We start from the raw sequence: 23725 nt of genomic DNA, 5'->3' as shown, positions 1-23725 counted from the left end.
ACAACATCCAGCTACTGAACTATCATCTAAACTCAACTGACCCACTTAAAGCATGTAAAACACGTTCATGTGCTGCATCTGGTCAAATTCGGACTGTTGTTGTGTCAGCCAATCAGAAACTCACGTCTACAGTTGGGGAATCCCCAGAAGCCTGTAGCACACATAGAGCAGTCTCGACCAATCACGTTTGGCTTGCAGCGGCACTGGCCCCCAAACGGCTCGCAGGTGTCGCTCTCGGCTCCGACCTCGTGGCAGGCGCAAGGCAACGCTCCATTGTTGAAGAAGGCCGAGAGAGACACGGCCGAGCTGAGGCAGAACGGGGAGGTGGTGGAAGGACTGGAATAAGAGAGAATAAATTGTTAGGTGAAGGAGGAAACAGCTGTTATAACGCTGTAAAAATGTAGGAGCTGTAGTAATAGTTTTATAGTTTTAGGAAATGATACTGACTTGATGTAGAAGCTGTTTTGGCCACAGTTGCTAATGAAGTTGTATGATTTGTCCAGAGGCTCCTCGTTCAAGTAAGAGGAGCTGTAGCTCGACTCAGGCACGACCAGCACATAATCCTTCAGAGACACAGGACATGAGTTACAGTGGAAGATTCAATTCAATTCAATTTTATTTGTATAGCGTCAAATCACAGAACAGAAGTCACCTCAAGGCACTTTACAGTGTAAGGATTAAGATGGCAAGAAGAAAAGGAAGAGAGGGTCATTAATTTATTATGGAGATAAAAGCCTTTCACTCCAAAATAACCTTTTACTTGTAAATGTGAACTACTAACTAACTAAACACTGAGACATTAGCAGAAAGAAGCAGAAGCTTCTGACAATGCAGCTTTTAAGATGCTGCTGGACTGTGAGGGTTGTTCCCACAGAAGTGAATGGAACAATGGCAACAGAGAAAAGGAAGCATCATCACGGTTCACAGAAGATGTGAAGGTTTTATTGTGACACTGAATGTCCATTTGTGAGGCGAGTAAAAAGTTCAAAGCTCTGAAAAGAACAAAGGTTTGCAAAACCTACCAGCCAGAGCGTCCTGCCTGCAGGTATCTGCACCGTGAGGAAGACTTCATGATCCGTCACATCCAGAATGATCTGATTCTCAGAGACCAGAACGTTACGGCAGCCGTAAGCGTGGGGGCAGAAGGAGGCGTTGGCGTGGCCTAAAGCAGTATGGATGGTGCCAAGTACGATGCATAGTTTATGAAAAAACCTCCACCTAACTGCATTTACAAGGACTGTTGTTGTACAGTATGTATGTGTGTTTTCTTACCCTGCCAGATTCGACCTCCATTAATGTAAACCTGCACAGGAAAGGTGCGGTAACGAGGCTGGTGATAGTGAAGGATAAAGACGTAACGCCCCAGGGTATGGACTCGAGTTGAGTACACTGCTGCATTCTGGGTAATGGTGTAACAGAGACAGAACAGACACAGAGTGAGAGAGTAAATCTGAGCTTTGGCTGTAAGACATATTCCCCTTGTGTTTGAACCAGATAAGAGCAGCTAAATAGCTGAATATTATTATCATGAAGATCTGAACATTTCTGTGTGTAATGTAGTGAAGTACAAATATAATGTAGCAGGAAGTAGTAATAAGTAATAATAATATTTGTCCATCACTGACTAAATAGACACTGAGTCCAACATGTTCAGTAATATCTGCTGCAGTGTGGAACTGACTCTCACTCGTCCAGCAGCAGTCGTACCTGCAGTGAGTCCAGCCTGATGTGATCACTGTTATCTGCTCCGTGGGGAGGTTGGTTACCTCCAGTCCAGGCCCACTCGTCCCTCTCCTCCAATGACAGAGGAGAAGCAGGAGAGGCCAGGATGGGCTCCTGCACCGAGGAGCTCTGACCTTCCTTTAGGACCAGCGAGTCTGATGGAGTCTGGAAGCGCGACGGGACACAGGAGGAACTGGAGCAAGAGAGGGAGGGAAGATGGTTTAGGACGTATGGGAATATTTTCAGATGGATTTTTAGGCATGTTCAGTTATCATATGTTACATCACCTGTCAGGAGAGAACTGCCCGTGAGTGCTGATGCAGTAGACCTTAGGCTCCACATACTCCATGGTAAACTGGTCTTTGGGTACCAAGTAGACTTTGTGCTGCAGACAGTGAACAGGTTGGCTTTTTAATACAGGTGTGCACCAGTGCTGAGGGACTAATCACTAATCATTGGAAGGACTATTGTAAGTCAATAATTGATATTTGATTTGATTTTCTCAGATATTTCATTGAGTGATGAATAAATGGACTGCAGCCCTGGTATTCTGAAGATCACTTTCCAAATGCTAACATCCGGTCTCACCAGAAAGAAGCTGGCCCGGTCAGAGATGAGCTGGATCTCACTGTCAGCAGGGAGGGAGAAGACGGCCACTCTGTTGTGTTCATCAACGGCCGCGACTCGACACAGGAAGCTACACAAACACACGGACACGAGGTGATTAGGAAGTGTTGACAGTAACAGTAAACTGGGAACCAGCTGAGTCCACACTCCTCGTACCTGTACTTGCAGTGCAGCAGGGTGACACGATGCTGATGTGTCCGTGCTCTCGGCATGTTAACGGCTACAGACAGAGTTTGTGGCAACTCTTCTTCACTCGCATACTCGACCACCAGAACGTAGTGTCCTGGAGCTGACAGCCGCTTCCGCAGCACAACGCTGATCTGCAGCGGAAACGTGTAATGCATTTATTAAAAGTCTGCTCATGGTGCAGCTGTATACATGTGACACTCTCTCTCATTGTATGTTTTTCCCTCTCTCTTTTTCTCCCGTACATCATAGCCGCTGCAGACGGCCATCTCGGGATGGCGTGGGGTGACCTTCTCCGTTTGGCAGGGGCGGGGCAGGTGGTTATCGCTGCGGCAGCTGGCATCGTTGCCAGAAATGGAAGTGAAGGCGTGCAGAGACAGATACCTGTACAACAAACAGCTGGAGACAGACACTGAGAGGTTAGACAGGAAGTAGAATGAGCTATTTCTTCACATTTTGTTATTGAATACTACTATTGTTGAATACATTTTGGAAAGTGGAGAAGCCACACAGGCTGGAGCCTCATAACTACTCTACAGAAGAGAGAGTATTGTTAATCTTCGTATCTAACACACTTTCCAAAATGTCAAACAATTCCTTCCTGTTGAAAATATTTGTGTAGATGTACTTTTGGCTGGCGTCAGGCAAAGAGCTGTAGGTGCAGGGCTCTGTGACTCTGATCTGCAGGATGGGAGCTTCATAGTAGGCACTGGGCAGCAGGACTAAGTAATCCTAAAGATAAAACACAACACAAATACAGTATTAGTGGACATCTCCATTCTTCATTTAACTTAGGTTTTCACAACATGACCTTGAACTTTCTCTTGCCTCCTTACTGTCACCTTCTGTAGGTTAAAGTGGTTGTATACATATGTGAAACTGATGTGTAGTGTGTGTGTGTGTGTGTGTGTGTGTCTCACCAGCAAGATTCCCTCTGCTTCTATAACCACAGTCCAGGTTCCCGGGTTTAGAACGAAAGGTTCCACAAAGTTATTCTGTGGAACGTTGACAAAAGTTGGCTCGGCACTGGGAGCAAAGACGATCTGCTTGGACTGTTCTGAACCTGGGAAACACAGACATGGACGAAATGTGTGCTATTAAAACACAGAAAGAGAGGATTATAAAAAAAAACTTCACAACATTATGACAGAAATTAACAGCACAGACCAAAGTGACAAAACAAAAATGCAATTGCAGCGTAACCAGGAGATATATGAACAACAGAACACACACACACACATACATACTGTTGTTTTGCACACAGTCAAAAAGACACACACTGACGCTCTTGCATTTGGTGAGACCTACCTTTGCGGTTGACCTGATAGGCTGTTATTTTACCGTTGGAGGTGGTGCCCTCAGAGTTTACATATCTGAGGATGAAACGAGTCAGATAGACATCTGCCTCGCTCACATAAACCTGAAGCTTCACTGCAGTCTACAAGGACAGGTTCCGAAGAGATCAGTGGGGAAAGGTAGGAGAGCAGGACAGGGAGAAGAGGAAGTGTGGAGGGTAGATATCAAATGGACATTTTTAGTTTTAAATCCTTGGACCCTGCAGTGATCTGTGGCCCTGAAGGTGAGAGACGCAGGAGCTTCCCTAGAGAGAGCGGAGGCCGCCACCAACATTCACACACATCCTTCCATCACCTGTCTCATGTGACACACAGATACCTGACAGGAACGAGGTAAGAGGAGGAAATGCAAGAGACAGGAGAGCAGGTTTCTAGCTCAGTATGTAGAACGTACAAGCCCAGTTAGGAATTCAAGGGCGGGAGAAGTTCAGTCTGATGCTGTCTTTTCAGTCTTAGACCCCACGTTATGACTCTCAGGACTCTATTACTATTGTATTATTTCTCTTTATTTTTACTTGTATTATTTCTTTCCAGTATGTTGTTTTTTATATTTAAATACTGGGCAATCGAAACTCCAGTCAGACTCTATGTTCTCATGGGCAGTGGCTGAAGAAGTACTCAAATCCTTTATTCAGTAAAAGTTCTATTATAGTATTTGAGTACTACACTCTAGTCTAGTACTTGAGTAAATGTACTACTACCACTGCTCATGAGTGCTACCAGAAATCAGTTAGATTACTAACTGAGGGCTTATTCTGCACATATTTGAAATACAAACTAAAGTAAAGTGAAGGATGGACGGTAGAAGTGGACGTTCCACTCCCTGATCTTCACATTCCAGTCTTGGAACAAGTGACAAAAGACTGAAAAGAGGAAATGCCCTGGTGCAGCACTTACAGTTACTACATTGGTAGTTCCAGTTGTCCTCTCTGATCAATAACCTGGCCCGAACATCTGAACTCCCCGGGTTAACGTAGCGTAGCACCACATGGAAGAGGTCTGGAGAGCTGACTAACATCGACACCAACACCTTTGGCTGTTCAGGCAGCAGGCAGCAGAAAAAAGAGAGGGAGCAGCAAAAGTGCAATAAAAACAAAAACAGGTTGAAAGGAAAGGACGGAGAGAGAAAAGAGCAAAAGAAAGAGGACGTAAAGGAAACAAAAGAGGGAGTGGGAAGGATGGCAAGAAAGAGATAACGATGGAACAGAGGGAGAGCGAGGGAGGAAAAAGACAAGAGGTGAAAGGAAGAGAGAAGATTTAAAGGTTCAGAAAGACAAGAACAAAGAAGAGAAGAAGGAAACAAAAAAGAAGGAAATGCATGACAACAAACAACATGGAAAGACGAGGGCGAGGAGGAATGGATATAGAAGATACAGAAAGGACATAATGGTGGAAAGAAAGAAGAAAAGAGAGAGTGTGTAAAGGAGGAAGCAGAAGAGACAGAAACAGTAAAACAAGCTTAAAGCAAGAACTTAACCAAGATGTTCACCAGCAAAAGCAAAATAGCAGCTAACAGATTTCTTTTTGAGTTTGTCCCTCTCAGCACAATTAGATGTTTAGGAGTGATTAGTGTCTAAAACTAATTTTAATTACATTAATGTTTTGTAATATCATTGAGAAAATTCAATTGATAAAAGGAAACGTTTAAAATTCAATAAGAGTTCTGTAAAACATAAAGTACATTATCTGTTATATCAAATGTTGAATCCTTTAGTGCTTTGGTGGAACTTTATGTGTGCTGAGAAGTCTACCAAAAAGAAATATTCTGTTCCACGTCTACACCACATTCAGCTGTGGAGCAAGCAGGTCGTGCAGGAGGAGCATAAACAGTGGGCCACAGTCACAAGGTAACATTTATCATAGAAATTACATGAAGCTTTTCTTTTTTATTGTGTTTGTTGTTTTATAAAACAAGTTAAATATAAACACTAAGCTCTGACATGACAGCTATATGATAATCTGCAACACTGATTTATGGTACATCAAATATATGAATAATTCATTGAGTAAACAACTATTTATTTTAAGCCAACTTCTTATTTACTTTAACAAGATTTTCTATCTATCTCTAAGGTTCTGTTCCTACCTGGATGGGAGACATCTGAGCATAACCTCTCCAGCTGAATCCCGGGAATTCCAGGGGGCTGTAGCCGAATCGAACCGGTCGGCCGTCCAGCATGGTCCCCTCCTCAATCTCAAACTTCAGATGATGGAGGTCTGGGAAGTAATGATCTGGACGAGGCCTGCAGACAGAGCAAGACTCGTTTAAACAGTAGGGGTAGTTTGGAAACAGGTACAACAGCTGGGAGACATGTTTTCTCACTTAAAAACTCTTGATAACATAAGTGTTTCTTTGTCATGCTCAACTAAATATATGGCAAAACATGTGAAAAAGAGGTCAAATGTTTCCTGCAGCTAGACTAAAATACTTTCTGTATCATAAGTTACCTTATAGCTGAAAAAAGTAGACACGTTGATTGTCCGGTAACCTGAAACCAATGCTACATTAAGCTGAACTCACAGATTACACTTGGGTCCCTCCACGTTGGGTCTGCAGCGACAGCGACCGTTCCTCTCTCCACAGGCCTGACCTGCTGAGCCGCCAATGTCACACAGGCATCCTAAACACAAAACACACACACATATGCACTTGTGAATGCAAGATTAATGAATGGAAGGAAGCAGCATCAACACTGTATCCAAGCTTTTGTTTCCAGTGAAAACGTACAACAGCTTTAAAGCGTTCTTCTGATGTGCTGATGAACACTCACCCTGGCAGCCAAAGTAGTTGTGTTCGTGCAGGTTGTAGTAGCCGTCTTTACAGGTGGAGCAGGTTCCACTGCAAGTGTTAGGCTTACAGTAGCACTGACCAGTTTCCTGACACACACAGGACAGAGCATATTACTGTTTATCTGTATGTGCAGTGAGTGCATTTCAAAGAAAAGAGCACAGTTGCACTTGCTCACCTGTGAACACTCTGCTACGCCGCTCACCGTCCCCGCAATGTTACACTCGCAGTCTGAAGAACAACCCAGATATTAGTTCACTTAACAAGTGTTGCTGCATTCAAAGTGGCCAGGCATAATGTGAGGTGTGTGTGTGTGTGTGTGTGTGTGTGTGTGTGTGTGTGTGTGTGTGTGTGTAAAGTTTGCAGTATCTTACTGGAGCATCCCTCAGGAGTGTCTGGGGAGAGGTTCCAGTACAGTGGTTTACATTTGTCACAGGCAGGACCCTCAACGTGGCGACGGCACTCGCAGTGGCCCTAAATTAACGTTTGACAGGAAACTTAACCTTTAGGTCTGTTTCTACAGCATAAATTATGATTAAACAAACATTCCTAAACACATTCACAGGGTATTTCCTAAATTAAACAGTGTTTTCCAGACACTGTGTACCAAAACATTATGACGTACTGCTTTAAGTGGGGTAGTGTACATACATTCACATTACATTCACAGCCAACAACGCCTGAAAACCTGCAATTACTTTGTAATACCGGCTTTATTTAATGCATCCAGCTTACCACTATTTATTTTTTTTAATATATCATATATATTTATCTCAACTCTTTTCTTTGTAACTCTGGGTTCCTTCCTGTTAAATCACGTAAAAGTTGATAGAATTTCAGCTGAAACAATCACAAACCAAAAAATAAAAAGACCTACCACAGGCGTCTGAACCACATTCTGGACAGAGCCAGCAGGGTGACATGTGCCAGCTGTAAACGACAGAGAAAAACAAAAATCTCTCAGTTGTAATACTAATAAAAATAATAATAATCATCATCATCATTTGTTAGGATGAACTTTTATGGTTTTTCAGGTAGCAGTAACAGTTACTTGTAATACAAGTTGAAAAAACATTAAAACAGGACAGTTTAGCTTTTAAAATATGTATTTTACTTTTCAACTTTCACTTAGTTAACGTTAGCATGTTAGAAATATTTGGCTGCATCGACAGATAAATCTTAACTAAGTTGTTATTACTGCCTCCAACAGCATCACAACATACAGTAACCTGTGTGTTTGTCTTAAACCTGTGAGAACTATAGTGTCTGACTGACTGGAGGTCACAGTAACTTCAGCTGTCACACCTAATTTTCATTATGCTACGCAGGCAGACATTTGCCTGTTTACTGTTTGTGTGTGTGTGGGTCTATGCAAATCTGTGTCATTACCTTGACAGTTGGGAAAGCCGTAGGAGCCGTGTGCACAGCTGTCACACCTCAGTCCCACCACGTTAGGCAGACACACACACTGCCCCGTCACCTGGTCACAGCTGCTGTAGTGAGAGCCTTCTGCAGAGCACTGACAGGCTGAAACAAACACGTTGGCACCTCCAGTTAGTTTCTATGTTATTATTTACAGGACACACATATATTCCGATTATTTACATAAGTATTAATAAGATGTAAAAATACTCTACAGTCCTGCACAACATTAACAATGACATACTTTATTGATCCCCTTGGTGGCAATTGTTGTTTGGACAGCTGCAGTACATGACAGCGCTACTGTGGGGTGTCAGTGTTTTGTCCAAGGACACCTCGACACATAGCTATGAGGAACCGGGATTGAACAACTGTCCCTGGGGTTTATAGAATTTGATCCATTCATTTTACAAAGCCTCATCTTGTAAGGTGATGTTTAATGACTGTATGTGGATGTTTTCACTTTTTTACAGAGAGGTCGATTAACTCAACAACAGAAAAAAAACGTATTAGAGTGGGAGACTATTTTACTATACTACAGTAGAAAATGGAAAAATGACTTGGGCATTAACTGTTTCCATTCTGTTGAGCACTCAGGGTTTTTGAAGTACGATTAAAAGAACAGCAACTTACGTGTGCAGCTTGGGTAACCATAGTAACCAGGGGCGCACTGGTCACATGCTGCGCCGCTGTAATTGGGCCGGCAGTTGCAGTGACCTGACGGCGTGCAGCTGGTGTCCACTGAGGTGCGAGGATCGCAGGTGCACACTGACAAAACAACAAGGACTCTTATTAGAAGCTGCTCATTTTGATGTAGTGGTTTATATTAGTCTGTATTTTCCTCTACTACTATGAGCGTGGTTCATCTATTACAACACTATATTACATATTAGTAATTCAGTGTCTTCTTTGCTTCTCATGAACTTTATCTCAGATGTTCTTGATTTAAATGAATACTCTTTGATCCTGTCGTTTTACAGTGATAGAGCATCCTCTCCGTATAACATGTGCCACAGCTTTTATTTTGACCACTTACGGATTCATTCTGCTTTACACTGAAAACGTTCACCCTCAATAAAGGACTGTTCATTTTAACAAGGCAATACAACACTTCATAAGAAGGTGTGGAACGCTAAGTGTTACCATGTGTTGGCCCCTCTATGTGAACCACGTGGAGAGGGATATTAAATTCTTACTTCACATTACAAGATGTTGTGTGTGTGTGTGTGTGTGTGTGTGTGTGTGTGTGTGTGTGTGTGCGCGCGCGTGTGTACCTTGACAGTTAGGATACGAGTGGAATCCAGATCTGCACTGTTCACATCGAGGACCCTGAAATTCTGGCTTACATAAACAGCGACCAGAAGCATCACAGCCTTCAGGGAGGGAGCCGACTGAACTGCAGCCACACACTGGAGACAGAGAGTGTGTGTGTTATTTTGATGGAACCAGAGTGTAAGATCAAATCATTCCATTATTCTGATTAGAGAATGATCAGATGTGATGTGAACTGACACTCCAGAGAGCGTACACCTGCACTATCTGGACAGTGTCATCAGTTCACAGGGATTTGCTGATTATCTCAATTGTTTCCACATGTGCTCAGGGCCCTGTTCTTTGTACGTCTCTATAACAAGTTTGCTGCAAAAAACTGTTGACAGTTTCAGAGGATCCTGGACCTGTTTGTTCTCCCCAAAGTTCTGTTGAGCTTGTTGTCCAGGAAACATATCCACAAATTCAAATCTAAACCTACTCGGCAGCAGGTTTGTTCTCAAGTATATATTATAGTAAAATAAAATAACCTCTCACATTTGTTCAGGAAGTCTATCCAGCTGTGGATGTGGTGTGCTTACAAGGGTCCACTGAGACCTGGGGCGTTGTGATAAGTGATAATTCTACTATATGTTTAATAATGAGGTCACAGTGGGAGGTGGAGTTGTACTGGAGTGAATTATGCAAAAAGGTGTTTCTAATATTTTGGCCGCTCTATTTACATAAACGAGAGCTTCAAAACATTAGAAGCTGTGATCCTATTGCTGCCGTCTGAAGTCAGTCAATCAATAACTCAATCACAGAAGAAGCCTTGTTGTCTTTTTCCTCTCCACTGTTGCCTAATGTTTGTTCAAAGTGGATTGTTGTGGTTTTCTATATAATTCTGTACACAATTATTCTTTGTAAGAGTTTAAACCTTACACTGTAAAGTAATTTAGCACTATACAAATAAAACTGAATTGAAATTGAATTGGATTTTGACCACACATACACACATTTGAGTATATACCAGGGAAGTATATAGTAAAAACCAAACAACGTGTGATGATATTTCCTCACATAGGAGGGCCTTGTCTTTTTGGACAAGCTTTGTGATGAGCATATGTTATTGTGTCTGTGAAGAAAGTGTAGATGAAGTTAAAAGTGACTCACGTTGGCAGAGCGGGTAGTTGAAGTAGCCCGGTGCACACTGGTCGCAATCATAACCTTGGAAACCGCTTCGACACACACCGTGACCGGTCAACATGTCACATGACCCATCCAGACAGCCAGGACCTGAACACTGACAGGCTGGACGGACACATACACACACAGTCAGAGAGACAAACAGCTCTTAAAGACTGAATGACAAAGACAGTAGAGAATAGTGTGTCAGTATGTTTGACAGACAGACAGACACAGAGTGACAGACAGACACAGAGTGACAGACAGACAGACACAGAGTGACAGACAGACAAAGAGTGACAGACAGACACAGAATTCCTTCTTCCAGTGTGAACTGGGATTACTACCCCAATTACAGGTTTCCTGCGTACAAGAAATAAGCTTACTCGAGAAAGCAAATGGGTAAACGTGTTACTTGAGTGTGTGTGTGTGTGTGTGTGTGTGTGTGTGTGTTTGTTTGTGAGCTGACTCCTGGGTGGCGAACTAACACTGGATATATAAACAAACACAAACAAAGTGACTGGCATTCCTAGCACTGTTTGTTTATTTGTGTTTTTGTCTGAGCGTGCATGTGTGTGTGAAGCAAAACCCAACACTGATACAACAGCAAATTCTGCAATTCGAGCTCAGTCAGCTTAATAAAAATAATCCTTAGCTGTGTTAATGTTTATCTATCCATCTCTCACCCTGACAGTTGAGTCCATGGAAACCAGGAGCACACGTGTCACAGTGGTCACCAGTGAAACCCGGTTTACAGATACAGGTTTGAGTCCGGGGATCTGGTCTGCATGAGTTATCCACAGTTCCTGCGGCGCTGCACTCACAGTCTGCACAGAGAGCAGAAACATGTTTGCTGGATTTCTCATGCATTTATGTTCGTTTCTTTAATGAAGGACTTTAATGTGCAACAAGGTGGAATCATGTGGCCAACAACAGTTTGAGTTTGTCTCTAGGATGGGGACAAACTCCCCTCAGTAAACCAAACACAAACCTGCTGATAGCAGTAATAAGTCACAGCACTTGGTTATGTAGAAACATATATGACATAATGTTTACTGTTCATTATGTTTGTTTAAATTATTCTAAGTACAGTTCATTTCTCTAAACTAAAACAATTCCTTCATTTCATCTTACTGTAAATACTGGTTTAGATAAGAAAGACACAGCTTAAGCTTTGAATAGGTTCCAGAATCACTGGCAGGACAACACATAACAATGAATAAAGGACGGTGTAGAATTTAAAGGCTCACTGATGATCTCTCCTGCTGGTTTGGCCTCGCCATTGTTGTTGTTGTTGGGATAGACAGGAACGGCTGGGAGAGAGAGAGAGAGCATAGAAATCAGTGAAATAACATCCCATTTACACATTTCCGAGAGGAATCCCTGTCTAATAGTGTATAGCACTGGTAATCTTCTCTTCTAGAGTTGGTATGAAGAACTTTTAACACCAGTCTCTCTTATGATCTGGTGTCATGGTTATGAGCTCTGAACTAAAATCTCTCTACCATGACAGCAGTAGTGGTGCTGACACACTGTGAGCCTCACTCTGCCTGACTCACAATTGTAACTTACGGTAACAATCAGGGAAGTTGATGAAGCCGCTGGCACAGGAGTCACATTTCTCCCCGGTGTAATTCGGTTTGCAGAAACAGCGTCCGGTCAGGTCCTCACAGGTACCGTCTGTAAACTCGGACTGACAGTCACAGGCTGTAGAGAAGCACAGGAGGAGGAGGAGGTACAGAGGTGAACAAAAGACATAGATGATTGGGGAAAAGGATGGAGACTTTAGGAGGATGTATTAGCTTAGTATTTGATTCTGCACATAAGTAAATGTCATAAATGATGTGACTCACGTGAGCAGGCCAGTGGGGAGTCAATTGGGTGGTCAGGTGATCTGTAGTGTGTGGGGATACACTGCTCACAGTTGACTCCGGTGGTGTGGTGCTGAAAAGGAAAGGTTTCAGCTACAGTTATCTCATAATGGCTGTAATTAGCTACTAAACACAGAATTACTCCTGACTGGACTCTTTGTTACCTGACAGTTGAGGCAGACGCCTCCTCCTTGGTGGTGTCCGTTGATATCGATGCTGCCTCTCCTCTGCTCCACCTCGGGGTCGTAGTAACAGTCAAAGGAGTGACGGTGACAGTTACACGCTGCAAGTAATAACACCAAGTTGTTTACTTGAACTGTGTTCTTTTAGAAAGCTTAATCAACTAAAAGACACAGACTGATGATAATAGCAAACTAGACAGGTAACAGAGAAGGTGGATTCACAAATTGTGCTTGTATAATATTTATGGGGTATGAAAGTATTGATACGCTAAAGTATCATGTTTATGTTATGTTTTGCAATATGGTGTTGATTCTCAAAAGCAGTCATCCATTTATGTAGTGTTGTGTAAAAATATTAAAGTATTCTTAATAAAGGAAACCCTTTATTTACATTTTATACCTATGGTGATATGATATGTTTAGCTGTAGCCATTTAATCCCATATTTAGGGCACCTGTTAGTGGATCCCTTGTGTTTTGTATCTTTTCTGTTCCCTCTTGCTTGGCTTCCTGCTCTTTTCTTTTCCTCTCCTTCTCCTTCTCACATCTCAAGCACACTCTATTTCCATATCTACTTCTTCACTATGTGCGTTCAGCAAATCCTTGTTCTGCTTCGCAAAAGCAGGAAGTGTTGCAATTTCAGAAGACGACAGCTCCTCCACCTGCGCACCCTGACCCAGACCTTTTTCAACCCTACTTCATTTTCTCCTGCTCTGTGGAACTGCCAGTCTGCAGTCACTTACAGAGACCTGGATCACTCCACAAAACACGGCCACCCAAGCTTCACTCTCCCCTAATTAAAGTTTTCTCACCCCATCCTGATCGCCAATCAGGACGGGGAGGTCCTCATGCTCATCAGTGACCCCTGGAAGTTTTTTCCCACAGCACCCTTAAGCAGTCTCTTATCACTGCAACAGTCCACGTCATTGTGATCTATCGACCACCGGGCCTGCTGGGAAACTTCTGTGATGAACTTGACATGACCTCATTCTCACCCGGAAGCCTTTCTCCACTTTCAAGTCACTCCTCTACCCCCCTCCACCTCTCTTGCTGCTGATGACTTTTCCACCTTCTTTACCAAAATGGTGGCAGGTATAAGCTCCCAGTTCTCTTTTTATGAACAGAGACATACTACTAACCTCATCTAACAGCATATCTCTTGCCTCATTGCTTCAAGAAACCAAGATGCCCAAAAATGCAGCAGCACATCTTATTTTTGATCAGCCAAAAAGGACACGTTACACCACTTTTTAGATCTCTGCAATCTTCCTGTAGCTGCCCGCATCAGGTTCAAAGCCCTGATCCTTGCCTACAAAGTGGTAAACCAGCTTATCGGAACTCCCTCATCCAGGTCTACACTCCTTCTCGCTCACTGCGCTCTGCAAGCCAACATCTCATGGTCCCCTCACCCTCCTCAAAAGATCCCAAGCAAAAATCTTCCAGCTCTGTGGTTACACGATAGTGGAACGACCTACACACCCCCCTCTCTCTCTCTCTCTCTCTCTCCCTCTCCAAATAGTTAGACTGACATGGAAAATCTATCATTAATGAAACAGGATCCAGCCTTATAGATCTTTCCACAATAAAATGAATCACTCAACAAACTACTACAAGAGACGGTGGTTAATAGGTAGAGCACACAGAATTCTTTCTTTCTTTTTCAGAGACAAGTTCAAGCAACATCTGAAACAACCTCAGTCGGCTCTATGAAGTGACTTCAAATAAAGGTGTTATTTCCTCTGGAAGGTGTTCATTTAGTTCGGCAGATTACAGACTGCTGAGAATCATATTCACTATGTTTCCAAACAAATCAAACAAGAGTGAAACTAGAGAAGCTGTAATTAACACAACCTCTCCCACACATCATCATTTCCCTCCTTTATCAGACACTGTGGCTCTAAATAGAAATAAGAGAGGAAGGGGTATTTTAATCACTGCTCATTCAAAGCGTATCAAGAAAGCACATAAAATAAGCTTTAGTGTTTCATTTTAACATACAACACATACAATACATATGTATATATGGAGTGTATACTATGCTTTGGACACAATAAATAAATAAACCAGGCTTAGGTAGCTATTAGACAAAAAGAATTTAGTGGCAAAAGAATTTGATTTGATTTGATTTGATTTGATTTGATTTGATTTGATTTGATTTCACTGGGTCTTTGATTATATGAATAAAGAGGAACCACCTGACACAAACCTGACATTAGACTTGCACATGTACACATGAGAAGATTCCATATCCCTCTTAGCTATGATTAAAGAAAGAGAGCTGCATACTTAAGAAGTACACATGCAAAACTCCCAGACCAACCTTTACTCTTCATACAGAGTCTGTGAAACCTGATAAAGCTTTGTGTTTTTATCAGCCCCTCAGCGCCTGAGAGGTGCCGGCTGAATAAACCAGCGCTCCTTATCCTCCAGACTTGACTCCAGTCTGATAGTGGTAAATGCTTTTTCTTTCATTTCTTAAATACCCAAACTAATTCTAAAAGTGGACAGGCTCCAGAGCTACCCTCCTCTTCTTCTGATCAAACTTTAAAAAGGCTCAAATAGGACCTGAGGATACTTCCTGTAGTTCTGTAACTTCTGGAAAATATGATAACATCAATGCAGTTTGGTATTTTGTTGCAATCTTGAAATGCTTTTGGTGGATTTTTGGATAGTTTATCTGCTCTCAGTCTCTGCTCCATAGCAACTCCTTGCACTGTTTGTGGAGAAGCATCAAAATTTAGCTGTACCCTTCTCCTACTTCCTCAGCAAACACTCAAACACTATTGATGAGTTACCTTTGAGTTACAGTTGAGGAACTATTTTTAAAAAAATGAAGATACAACTATGAGCCATATCCCACACATGATCTGAAGTGCTCAGTAATGTGAACAGATCCACTATACTAGTCTGTACTAGTCTGTACTAGTCTGTACTAGTCTATACTAGTCTGTACTAGTCTATACTAGTGTCACTGTAGCTGCAGTAGAAGTGACCTCTCTGTCATTTGGGTCATACTGTATCATGTTGACCTTAGCTGAGCCTGTTGATATTGTGATACCCATGTTGTTCCTCGTTAAATATTACTGTAGTTTTGATAACTCATGACTCTCACATGCAAATATAACCAGAGGTTTGATAAGAGCAAGTTCACCCTGACAAAGTCAAACAGAAAGCAGTAAGAGAGTGTCTGAGGAACATCAAGGCTTTCAGATGTTTTTTAGATAGTGACTGACTCTGCATTGCATTTTATTGAATCTTCAAAGAATCTTGGAAACACTTAGTAGATTTCGAGAGTCTGTGTATAAATCAGGAAGTATGAACATAAAAGCAGAGAGAACATTATTTCTACCTTAAAGTAATTTGAAAATGGAAAAAATGAAAAATGGCACTAAGTTCTGAAAATAATAATACAATTCACTGATAAGTGAAGGAAAGCTTGACTTAAATGTTAAAAGTTAGATTTAGCAAACATGAGTATTTGTATGTTCGAGTGTCCGTAGTTTGAAGCTGTACTCACGTTCACACTCATTGGCGCTATAGGTCGTGGCTGGTTTCCATGGTAACTGGTGGTAGCCGGGGCAACACTGGTCACAAGACACGCCGCATGTGTTGTGTTGACAGTCACACTGTAACCTGTAAACAACAGTAAAATGATGTGTAAAGAGAACTACCAGTTCTAATGATGCCTCTCAGTACAGCACGAGGCTTTTCCCCTTTCACACACATCTATTCAGACACACTGCAAACACAGTGTGTACATATCTCAGCTCATTTTATTTTGGGTAAACCATGAACCTTTCTCAAAAGTTCACCTCCTTCTGCTACTTACCATGCTACTGTCACTTTAAAAAGAGCGAGACGTGAAAAGAAAAGAGAGCAAGTGGCAGTGGGCTCCCAACAATGAAAGAGTTAATCTTTCTCCTTCATTATAAGCAGCTGACAGATTCCCCCCGGCTTTTAATCAGATTAGTCTGCAAACCTGTGGCCTGTGGAGTGTGACCAAAACACAGCAGGGAGAGAGAAGAAACTCTCTTAAAAGAGAGACAGACACAGAGGGCTGGAGTCACAGGAGTGAGAAGTGCAGTCAAAACACAGCACAGTCGCCTTCTGCTAGTCCTGTCCTATTTTCAAAACACAGCACAGGTCAAAAGTGTATCTGCACATACAGCTAGGAGCTAAACTTTTGGTTTTTGTCTTAACTTTTGTTGGTTCCACTCCAGTATTCATACATCACGCAACTCAAACCTCCTTACATGCCACAGATAGTTGGATAAAGAGGGATTATACAATTATATTATATACACTTACTGAACCAGAATAAATATAAACTCTAAATTTAACATATTTAACACAACTACATGATGCTTTTATGTTGAAGTTATATGTTTCTGATATGATCCAAAGCCCCGCAGAAGACCTGCTACAAAGACCTTGATGTAAGGTGGGTTAACCAACTAGTTTCAAGAAAAAATCAGCTTGTGGCATCCTTTCTCAAAATCTTAAGCTAAGTTTTACTTCAGGTTTTCATATTTCATACTTGAATAAACTGAGGCAGAAATAAAGACACTTAGCTGCAGAATCCCGTTTGATTTTGTCTGGTTTAAGTTCTCCTCGAGTTCTTTTGGGCTTGTTAGTTAGTTAGTCAAAACAGGTTGTACAGAAAAGGTATTTTAACTGTGTAAATGTCCAGAGACTGTGCTCTGGTGTGTGCTGATAACGCGTCTGCATATTGTATTTCCACAGACTGATTGTGTTTTCAGTTTAAACCTTTACTGTCCAACCCATTCCTTGAATTCACGCACTCGCTTGTGCATCCTCGAACTCCAACTCTCAGGGTCACTGTGCCTCTTTTCTTTTCCTCCCTAGTGATCAGCGCTATTCAAGTGTTTAGGAAATGACTTTCAATGGAGGGCTTCCATCCAAATTAACAAATTCCTGCACATTCAAGTAGGCAAAAGGTACACACACATACTATAAAGGTGGTTCTCATTCAACAGTATTAATTTTGCTTTACATAAGATACTGTAATCAAAACCCGTATTAATGGATTTTGTAATTGCCCTCTCTTCCCTTTAAATTGTCCTTTCTAAAACACTTTGAGATCATCCGCTGTACAGTTAGATGCCACAATAATTCTCCAAAAGCAGTGTTTGAGTCTTGAGTCTTGTATTCTCGTAGACGCTGAGCAGAGCACAGTTCAACCTCACACACTCTGTCAGGTGTGTGTTTAAACTAACGCAGAAAGGTGTTGAAATCCAACCTAACCTCATGTCCTCTGTGTGCCTGTCAGCATTTGTAGCTGTGTCTATACACGCGCACACACACACACACACACACACACACACACACACACACACACACACACACACACACACACACACACACACACACACACACAAACATATATATGCACATATATGCACACATCTGGAGGCCACACTTTTGCATACCAGTAATTCTAAGCATGTCTTAATATATGTTGTTCTTTTTAGAGAGACCTATATAAATACTTTTTAAGTTTTTATGTGTATCATTTACTGCATGTTCAAACCATTTCTGAGACACTACAGTGTGATGCAGGACTAGTTGGACATGGGTATAAAATAGCTTCCAAAAACAATTATGTGTAATTCATCCTCATCGTATGGTTCACTTTTCAGTATGCACTCAATCTCTTTCTGGCACCTTCTGCACAAACAGAAGTATATACTGTATTTATACTGCAGGCAGTATGTATACTGTCATGATAACATATGGCAGTTTAACACAGTGACTACAGTCGATCTCAATACACATCAACTTCTGGGCAAGGACCCTTTCTGGAGATTGGTTGCACTACCTTTTTTTTTGCATGATCAGAGGATTACATTGAGGACAATCATGATCATCTGTTGAGACTCAATTGTGCTAATGTCAGGCTAATGCTGGATGCAGTGACCTGTAAATGGTTGAATGTTCTGCGTCCTTACACATAATGTATATACATTTTAATGTAATTTTAATAGCATGGAGTTTAAACAGTAAAAGTAACCAGATGTCTAATGTGACGACTAGCAGCCCCACTGTGCACAGTTGGCATATAATTCCTGTAAGAGCCTGGTGACCACTGCTGATGGACTGAACTGTAAGACATGAGGTGTACTTAATTTATTATTTTCATTTATTTAAGATATATACAGCATACTGTAATTTAGAGTGTGATTATTTTACTTGCTAAGACATGCGGGTAGTAGCAAATCCCAATGAAAGTTAATAATATAGAGTAAATATTGTTAAATACTGTCCACTTCAAGTGGACATTGTTGCCAAATTTCTTTCATTCTTGAGATATTAAAGTAAGAGTACGCAAGAATGGGACGAACCAATGTATGTGTGGAAAGATACAACCTGAAAACACAATTCCTCTGACCCCGACTGTCACCAGGCAGAGGCATAAAATGTTGGGACACTGGCAACAAAATAGTGGAAAGGTTGTTCAATGCTAAGACACCTAGTAGAAGATCTCATGAACAATGAGGTTAACTGCCAACAAGTTAATACTGTCATTATATGAGACAGTATAAAAAGAACATCCCAGAGAGGCTAAGACAAGGTGAGCTTCACCACTCTGTGACACACTCTGTGGACAGTAATAGATAGTTATACACCTCAAGAATAATTTAGGGATTTCATCATCTGCAGTATAAGGGTGTGTGATAAATACTGTCTTTAATAATATCTTTAATGTTATTTTAATGATGTGCAAGCTCACTTTATTGAGTATGTCACACATTCACAAACATTCACGTGTCTCAGGGCTTACTAAGGAAGACTGGTGTTTATGTACACTGAGCGTGAACAAAGCGTGCTAGTACATGGTAACCACACCACAATTGAAAGAACAAACAGCGTCAGGAGACAAAACACAGACAGCAGCAGACCATTACCTACTTCTATTTAATTGCTACATGTGGCTCATCCTCACTCGCATGAAGCTGGTATGGCTTTAAAAAAAAAAACAAGACGGCAATTTATTCTGCCAAATACAATTTAACTACTGCACGGAACATAAAGAGTGTGAAAAATCTGGGGTGTCAACTACAGGACACAAATCAGCCGAGGTAAACTTTAGTGGAATCCTAAAAAAACATGTCTTACAACAAGAAGAAAACCATATACATGTAACATGACACTGTCAGTAATTACATCAAAAGACTTGACAAGACATGGTGTCAATTTAAGTGCTTCAGAAAGATCATTTCAAATGTTTAATACCCACGATACACACTGCCTTGCCAAAAATACTAAATTCTAACAACTCTATCTAAATTGTATAGTTAAACTGCAGAAGTTTTCACATTTGCCAATATCTTGTCATCCTTATTGACAGCAAATATCCAGATGCCAGCATTTATCAATATCCCACACCCCTTCTACAGTACGTAAAATCATTACAAAATCTCTGCACACAATGAAACGGGCCAAAATCCAATACTGAGTAACTTCTTCTGATCTTTGGGCTGTCAAGCAGCACTGCATTAAAAACAGACTTTTAGAAGTTAAAACTGTACTGTGCAAATAAAAAAGGTAAGACATAAAAGCCAACCAGATTGGAGGAAGACGGGTAACACAAAAACCACAATCCAGACATATTTCTCTGAAAAGTTGCAGCTTCAAAAGGACAAAAAAGAAAGAAAAAAGAACACCTGGACTTCCAACTCAAGAAAAAGTTGTTTAATTTCACCATAGAACAGACTCATTTGCTGGAGATAGACAATGTTTCCTTTGTGACTCATCTGGGTGTTCCACACATAAAAGAATGATTAACAATGATTGAGAAAGTAATCAGTGTGAGATGAATGATTTTAAACTGTTTAAAGTACTCCTCAAACATAATCAATGATCTGTAGCTGGCATTTAAACAGTCATAACTGGGAGAATGCACTGGATATAAATAAAGGATTCAGGTTATTTAAAAGAGAAGTGTGGATTGATCAGGGGTTTTAAATATTTATAAAGTTTAACATATTCTGAAAACTGAATAAATAAAGGCTAAAAAAACATTTTAAGCACCAGCTGAATGAATTTCAAAGAGGTCATATTTGTTTCATGCAGGCAGGTGTTTGATTGAGGGAACGCAGGACGAGGATTTCATTTAAATCCCTCGTGACCTTATCAAGCGTTTAGAGATCCTTTGTCTGGTTTTTGTCATGCAGAGGAATGCAGAGCAGTGCGCTTGTGCTTGATCTGAACATTGACATCAACGCCAGGCTTTGTTTAACATTGTGATATCAAGCAGGTGTGTTTTAGATGACAGCAGGTCCACTGACTGCAGGCCTGTGTTTAAAAGCAGCAGCTGACTAAAGGGTTTGACCTGCAGCTGCACCGATAATAATTATATGACTGCAGAGAAATGTAAATGTTTGCAGGCTGAAGGCCACAAAACAACTGCAGCATGATAGAAAGAGTAGAAAAATATTATGATCATAATGATCCACTGGAAAAATTCAGATGTTCAGGTTTTTACATTGTGTATTTCCTAATGATTCACAATGATTCATCAAAGTGTAAATCACTGTTTTTATTTGGTATGACTGCAGGTCATCTCGACTTGTAAGTGGCCAAAACCTTCTGTGAAACGTGAGTATAGAAAAGAAAAAACACTTAGATGTGTAAGAGACAAAATCCTCAACTAACCAATCAGTGCCAAACAACACTGACATCTCACATTCAGTTGTCTTGTCACAGGACTGGTGATTATTGGCACTGGAATCTGGAATTGATAGCTGATATTTTTAAATGGAGGTTTGCACATTGGTGTCATTAGTGACTCTAAATTGTCTGGGGGTGTGAATTGTTGTCTATGAAATATAGCAAAAGACTAGGACATGTAGAAAGAGTTAGAATTAGTGATTTTGATAAAAATGATGACTGTGTTCCTTTGCCTTCATCAAAAAAAACAAAACAAAACAACAACAACAACAAAAAATACACATTTTCCAGCTATTACAGCCTGGCAGACTTTAGGCATTCTAGCTGTCAATTCTGATAGCTTTCCTTCTTTAAAGTCCATTTTAATCTGTACAAATCTCCTCTTTTACCACCTCCAAAGCACACCCAGACCATAACGCTGCCTCCACCAAGCTTGACTAAGTTATTAGGCACTGTTCTAGCATCTTTTAATTTGTTCTGTGTCTCACAAATATTCTTCTGTTTGATCTGAAGACTAATCTGTAGACAACACCTTCTTCCAGTCTTCCAGTGTCCAGTGTCCATGCTCATTAGTCTCATTCTTTTGTTTTCATTGGCAATCTGGGACACAGCTTTTTCTTGGAAATTCTGCCATGACATCCAGCATACTGAAGTACCCTCTTCCTTGTTGATGCTGACACTAGTGTTTGACTATTTAGTGCAGCTGCCATTTGAGGACCTGTGAGGCATCTTTGTCTTAAACTTCCCACTATGGTATAAATGGTAAATGGTCTACATTTATATAGCCCTTTTCTACCTAGCTGGTACTCAAAGTGCTTTTACACTGCGTCGTCACCCATTCGCACTCACACACCGATGGCAGAGCTCCTACGCAGCTGACTTGACTCACTGGAACAGAACATAACCAAGCCTCCTCCGTGTTTCACAGTGTTCTTTTGTTTGTATTTTTGCATCTGTGAACATAGAGCTGATGTGAATTGCCAAAAAGTTCAAGTTTAGTTTCACCTGTACAAAGGACATTCTTCCAGAAGCTCAGTGGAGTCCTCAGTCATCTCCCATTAAGTCCACTTTGGCTCAAATGGATACATATAGTGTGATCTGACACTGATCTACCTTGACCTTGTTTACATTTACATTTACATTTAGTCATTTAGCTTTTGTCTATTTTGGGTTACTATTGACTTTATCTTTCTCTTCAATTTGTCTCTTCTTGTGGCCACGTCCAGGGAGGTTGGCTACAGTCCCGACCTTAAACTTCTGAATAATATGTGCAACTGTAAGTACAAAAACATCAAGGTGCTTGGAGATGGTCATATAGTGTTAACCTTTAAGATGTTGGTCTATTTTTTGTTTCTAATCTTCTAAGACAACTCTATTCTTAGCTTTCTGTGTACACGTTTAAAGATACCTGTGATGCTAATTACAGGATACAGTTTAGGTTAACAGTTTTATTAGATTGTTTTTTAAATGCTTCTGTCTGTCTTATTTATTATTACTTTTATCAGTTTCAAGTCATTTTAGTGAGCAATGTGGGTTTTTCTTTCTTTAATGGAAGGTTACCAACAATGTTAACTTTGTAAGATCTTAAACCATACACTGTAAATTGCCTTGAGATGACTTCTGTTGTTATTTGGCACTATACAAATAAAGTTGAATTCAATTCAATTCAATTTCCTCCGTGTGTATAAGACTCTCTGGTACAAGTAGACACACACTAAATATGTTTGCACTACCTACTTTTATTACGTTTTCTGCTTTTGTAGAAACTAATCTTCGAGTGGTCCATTTAAACTTGGTGCTTGATGTATTGTCGAGTCTCTGCAATGGCAACCTTGCCCGAAAACTAAGGCTGACAGTGTTTTTCTTTGGTACAGAAGACACACTTTGCAAAACAGCAGCAGCAGAAAACAAAGCATGGACAGTGCTCACTTGTTGGACGTATGGATGAACACAGAAATCACTCCTTTTCCTCCATCCTCTCAGGATCTGAACAAACTGGATTTATTTGTTTTTGCCAGAGCGTTCTTCACATGAGTGAACAAAACAGTACAAAGGTGTGGGGCTGTGTGTATAAGGCCGCTGAATTCATTTCAGGACGCTCAAAAATGGACTGATTCTGATCTGCTGATTTTGTCTTGTTTGTTTACTGGGTTAGCTTGTTTGAATGCAGTCACATTAGCTGCACAATAATGCCACACAACTGTTGAAATGTTAAAAATGTTAAATGTTAAATGTTAATCTCAGATCCCAGATGCCCTCCCACAGGGCCAAACATAAACACCTCACACCTCCACTGTGCATATCACTGTCTGACCATGGCCCGTCTTCTTCCCCCTTCTGAAATCTCTCCTTTCCTCCCAAATTCCTGAATCACTCATGTGCAGCAACATGGAAAGAGCTCCATCATTGGCTTTACAAGAGGTTGTCTCCAGAAATCTGCTACAAGTCT

General features: G+C 41.0%; 1 protein-coding gene across 1 annotated transcript in view; it reads right to left on the bottom strand.

Moving 5' to 3' along the window:
* lama5 (laminin, alpha 5) overlaps positions 1-23725 on the bottom strand; it is a 76778-nt gene that overhangs the window by 23590 nt on the left and 29463 nt on the right. The window contains exons 7-34 of the mRNA XM_026367465.1: positions 16103-16218; positions 12569-12687; positions 12387-12477; positions 12106-12240; positions 11784-11846; positions 11220-11360; positions 10522-10659; positions 9375-9509; positions 8734-8868; positions 8068-8205; positions 7556-7608; positions 7053-7152; positions 6857-6909; positions 6662-6767; positions 6412-6511; positions 5977-6133; positions 3844-3973; positions 3456-3598; positions 3164-3267; positions 2781-2934; positions 2506-2669; positions 2311-2419; positions 2010-2107; positions 1708-1915; positions 1273-1399; positions 1023-1162; positions 448-563; positions 125-336 (exon numbers count right to left, since the gene is read on the bottom strand). Of these exons, the coding sequence (XP_026223250.1) occupies positions 125-336; positions 448-563; positions 1023-1162; positions 1273-1399; positions 1708-1915; positions 2010-2107; positions 2311-2419; positions 2506-2669; positions 2781-2934; positions 3164-3267; positions 3456-3598; positions 3844-3973; positions 5977-6133; positions 6412-6511; positions 6662-6767; positions 6857-6909; positions 7053-7152; positions 7556-7608; positions 8068-8205; positions 8734-8868; positions 9375-9509; positions 10522-10659; positions 11220-11360; positions 11784-11846; positions 12106-12240; positions 12387-12477; positions 12569-12687; positions 16103-16218 (3485 nt within the window). The remainder of the gene's footprint in view (positions 1-124; positions 337-447; positions 564-1022; positions 1163-1272; positions 1400-1707; positions 1916-2009; positions 2108-2310; positions 2420-2505; positions 2670-2780; positions 2935-3163; positions 3268-3455; positions 3599-3843; positions 3974-5976; positions 6134-6411; positions 6512-6661; positions 6768-6856; positions 6910-7052; positions 7153-7555; positions 7609-8067; positions 8206-8733; positions 8869-9374; positions 9510-10521; positions 10660-11219; positions 11361-11783; positions 11847-12105; positions 12241-12386; positions 12478-12568; positions 12688-16102; positions 16219-23725) is intronic.

The sequence above is a fragment of the Anabas testudineus genome, chromosome 7 (genome assembly GCF_900324465.2).
Source record: "Anabas testudineus chromosome 7, fAnaTes1.2, whole genome shotgun sequence".
Classification (NCBI taxonomy): Eukaryota; Metazoa; Chordata; class Actinopteri; order Anabantiformes; family Anabantidae; genus Anabas; species Anabas testudineus.
Note: the sequence above shows the minus strand (reverse complement) of the source record. Positions and strands in the feature narration are given on the sequence as shown.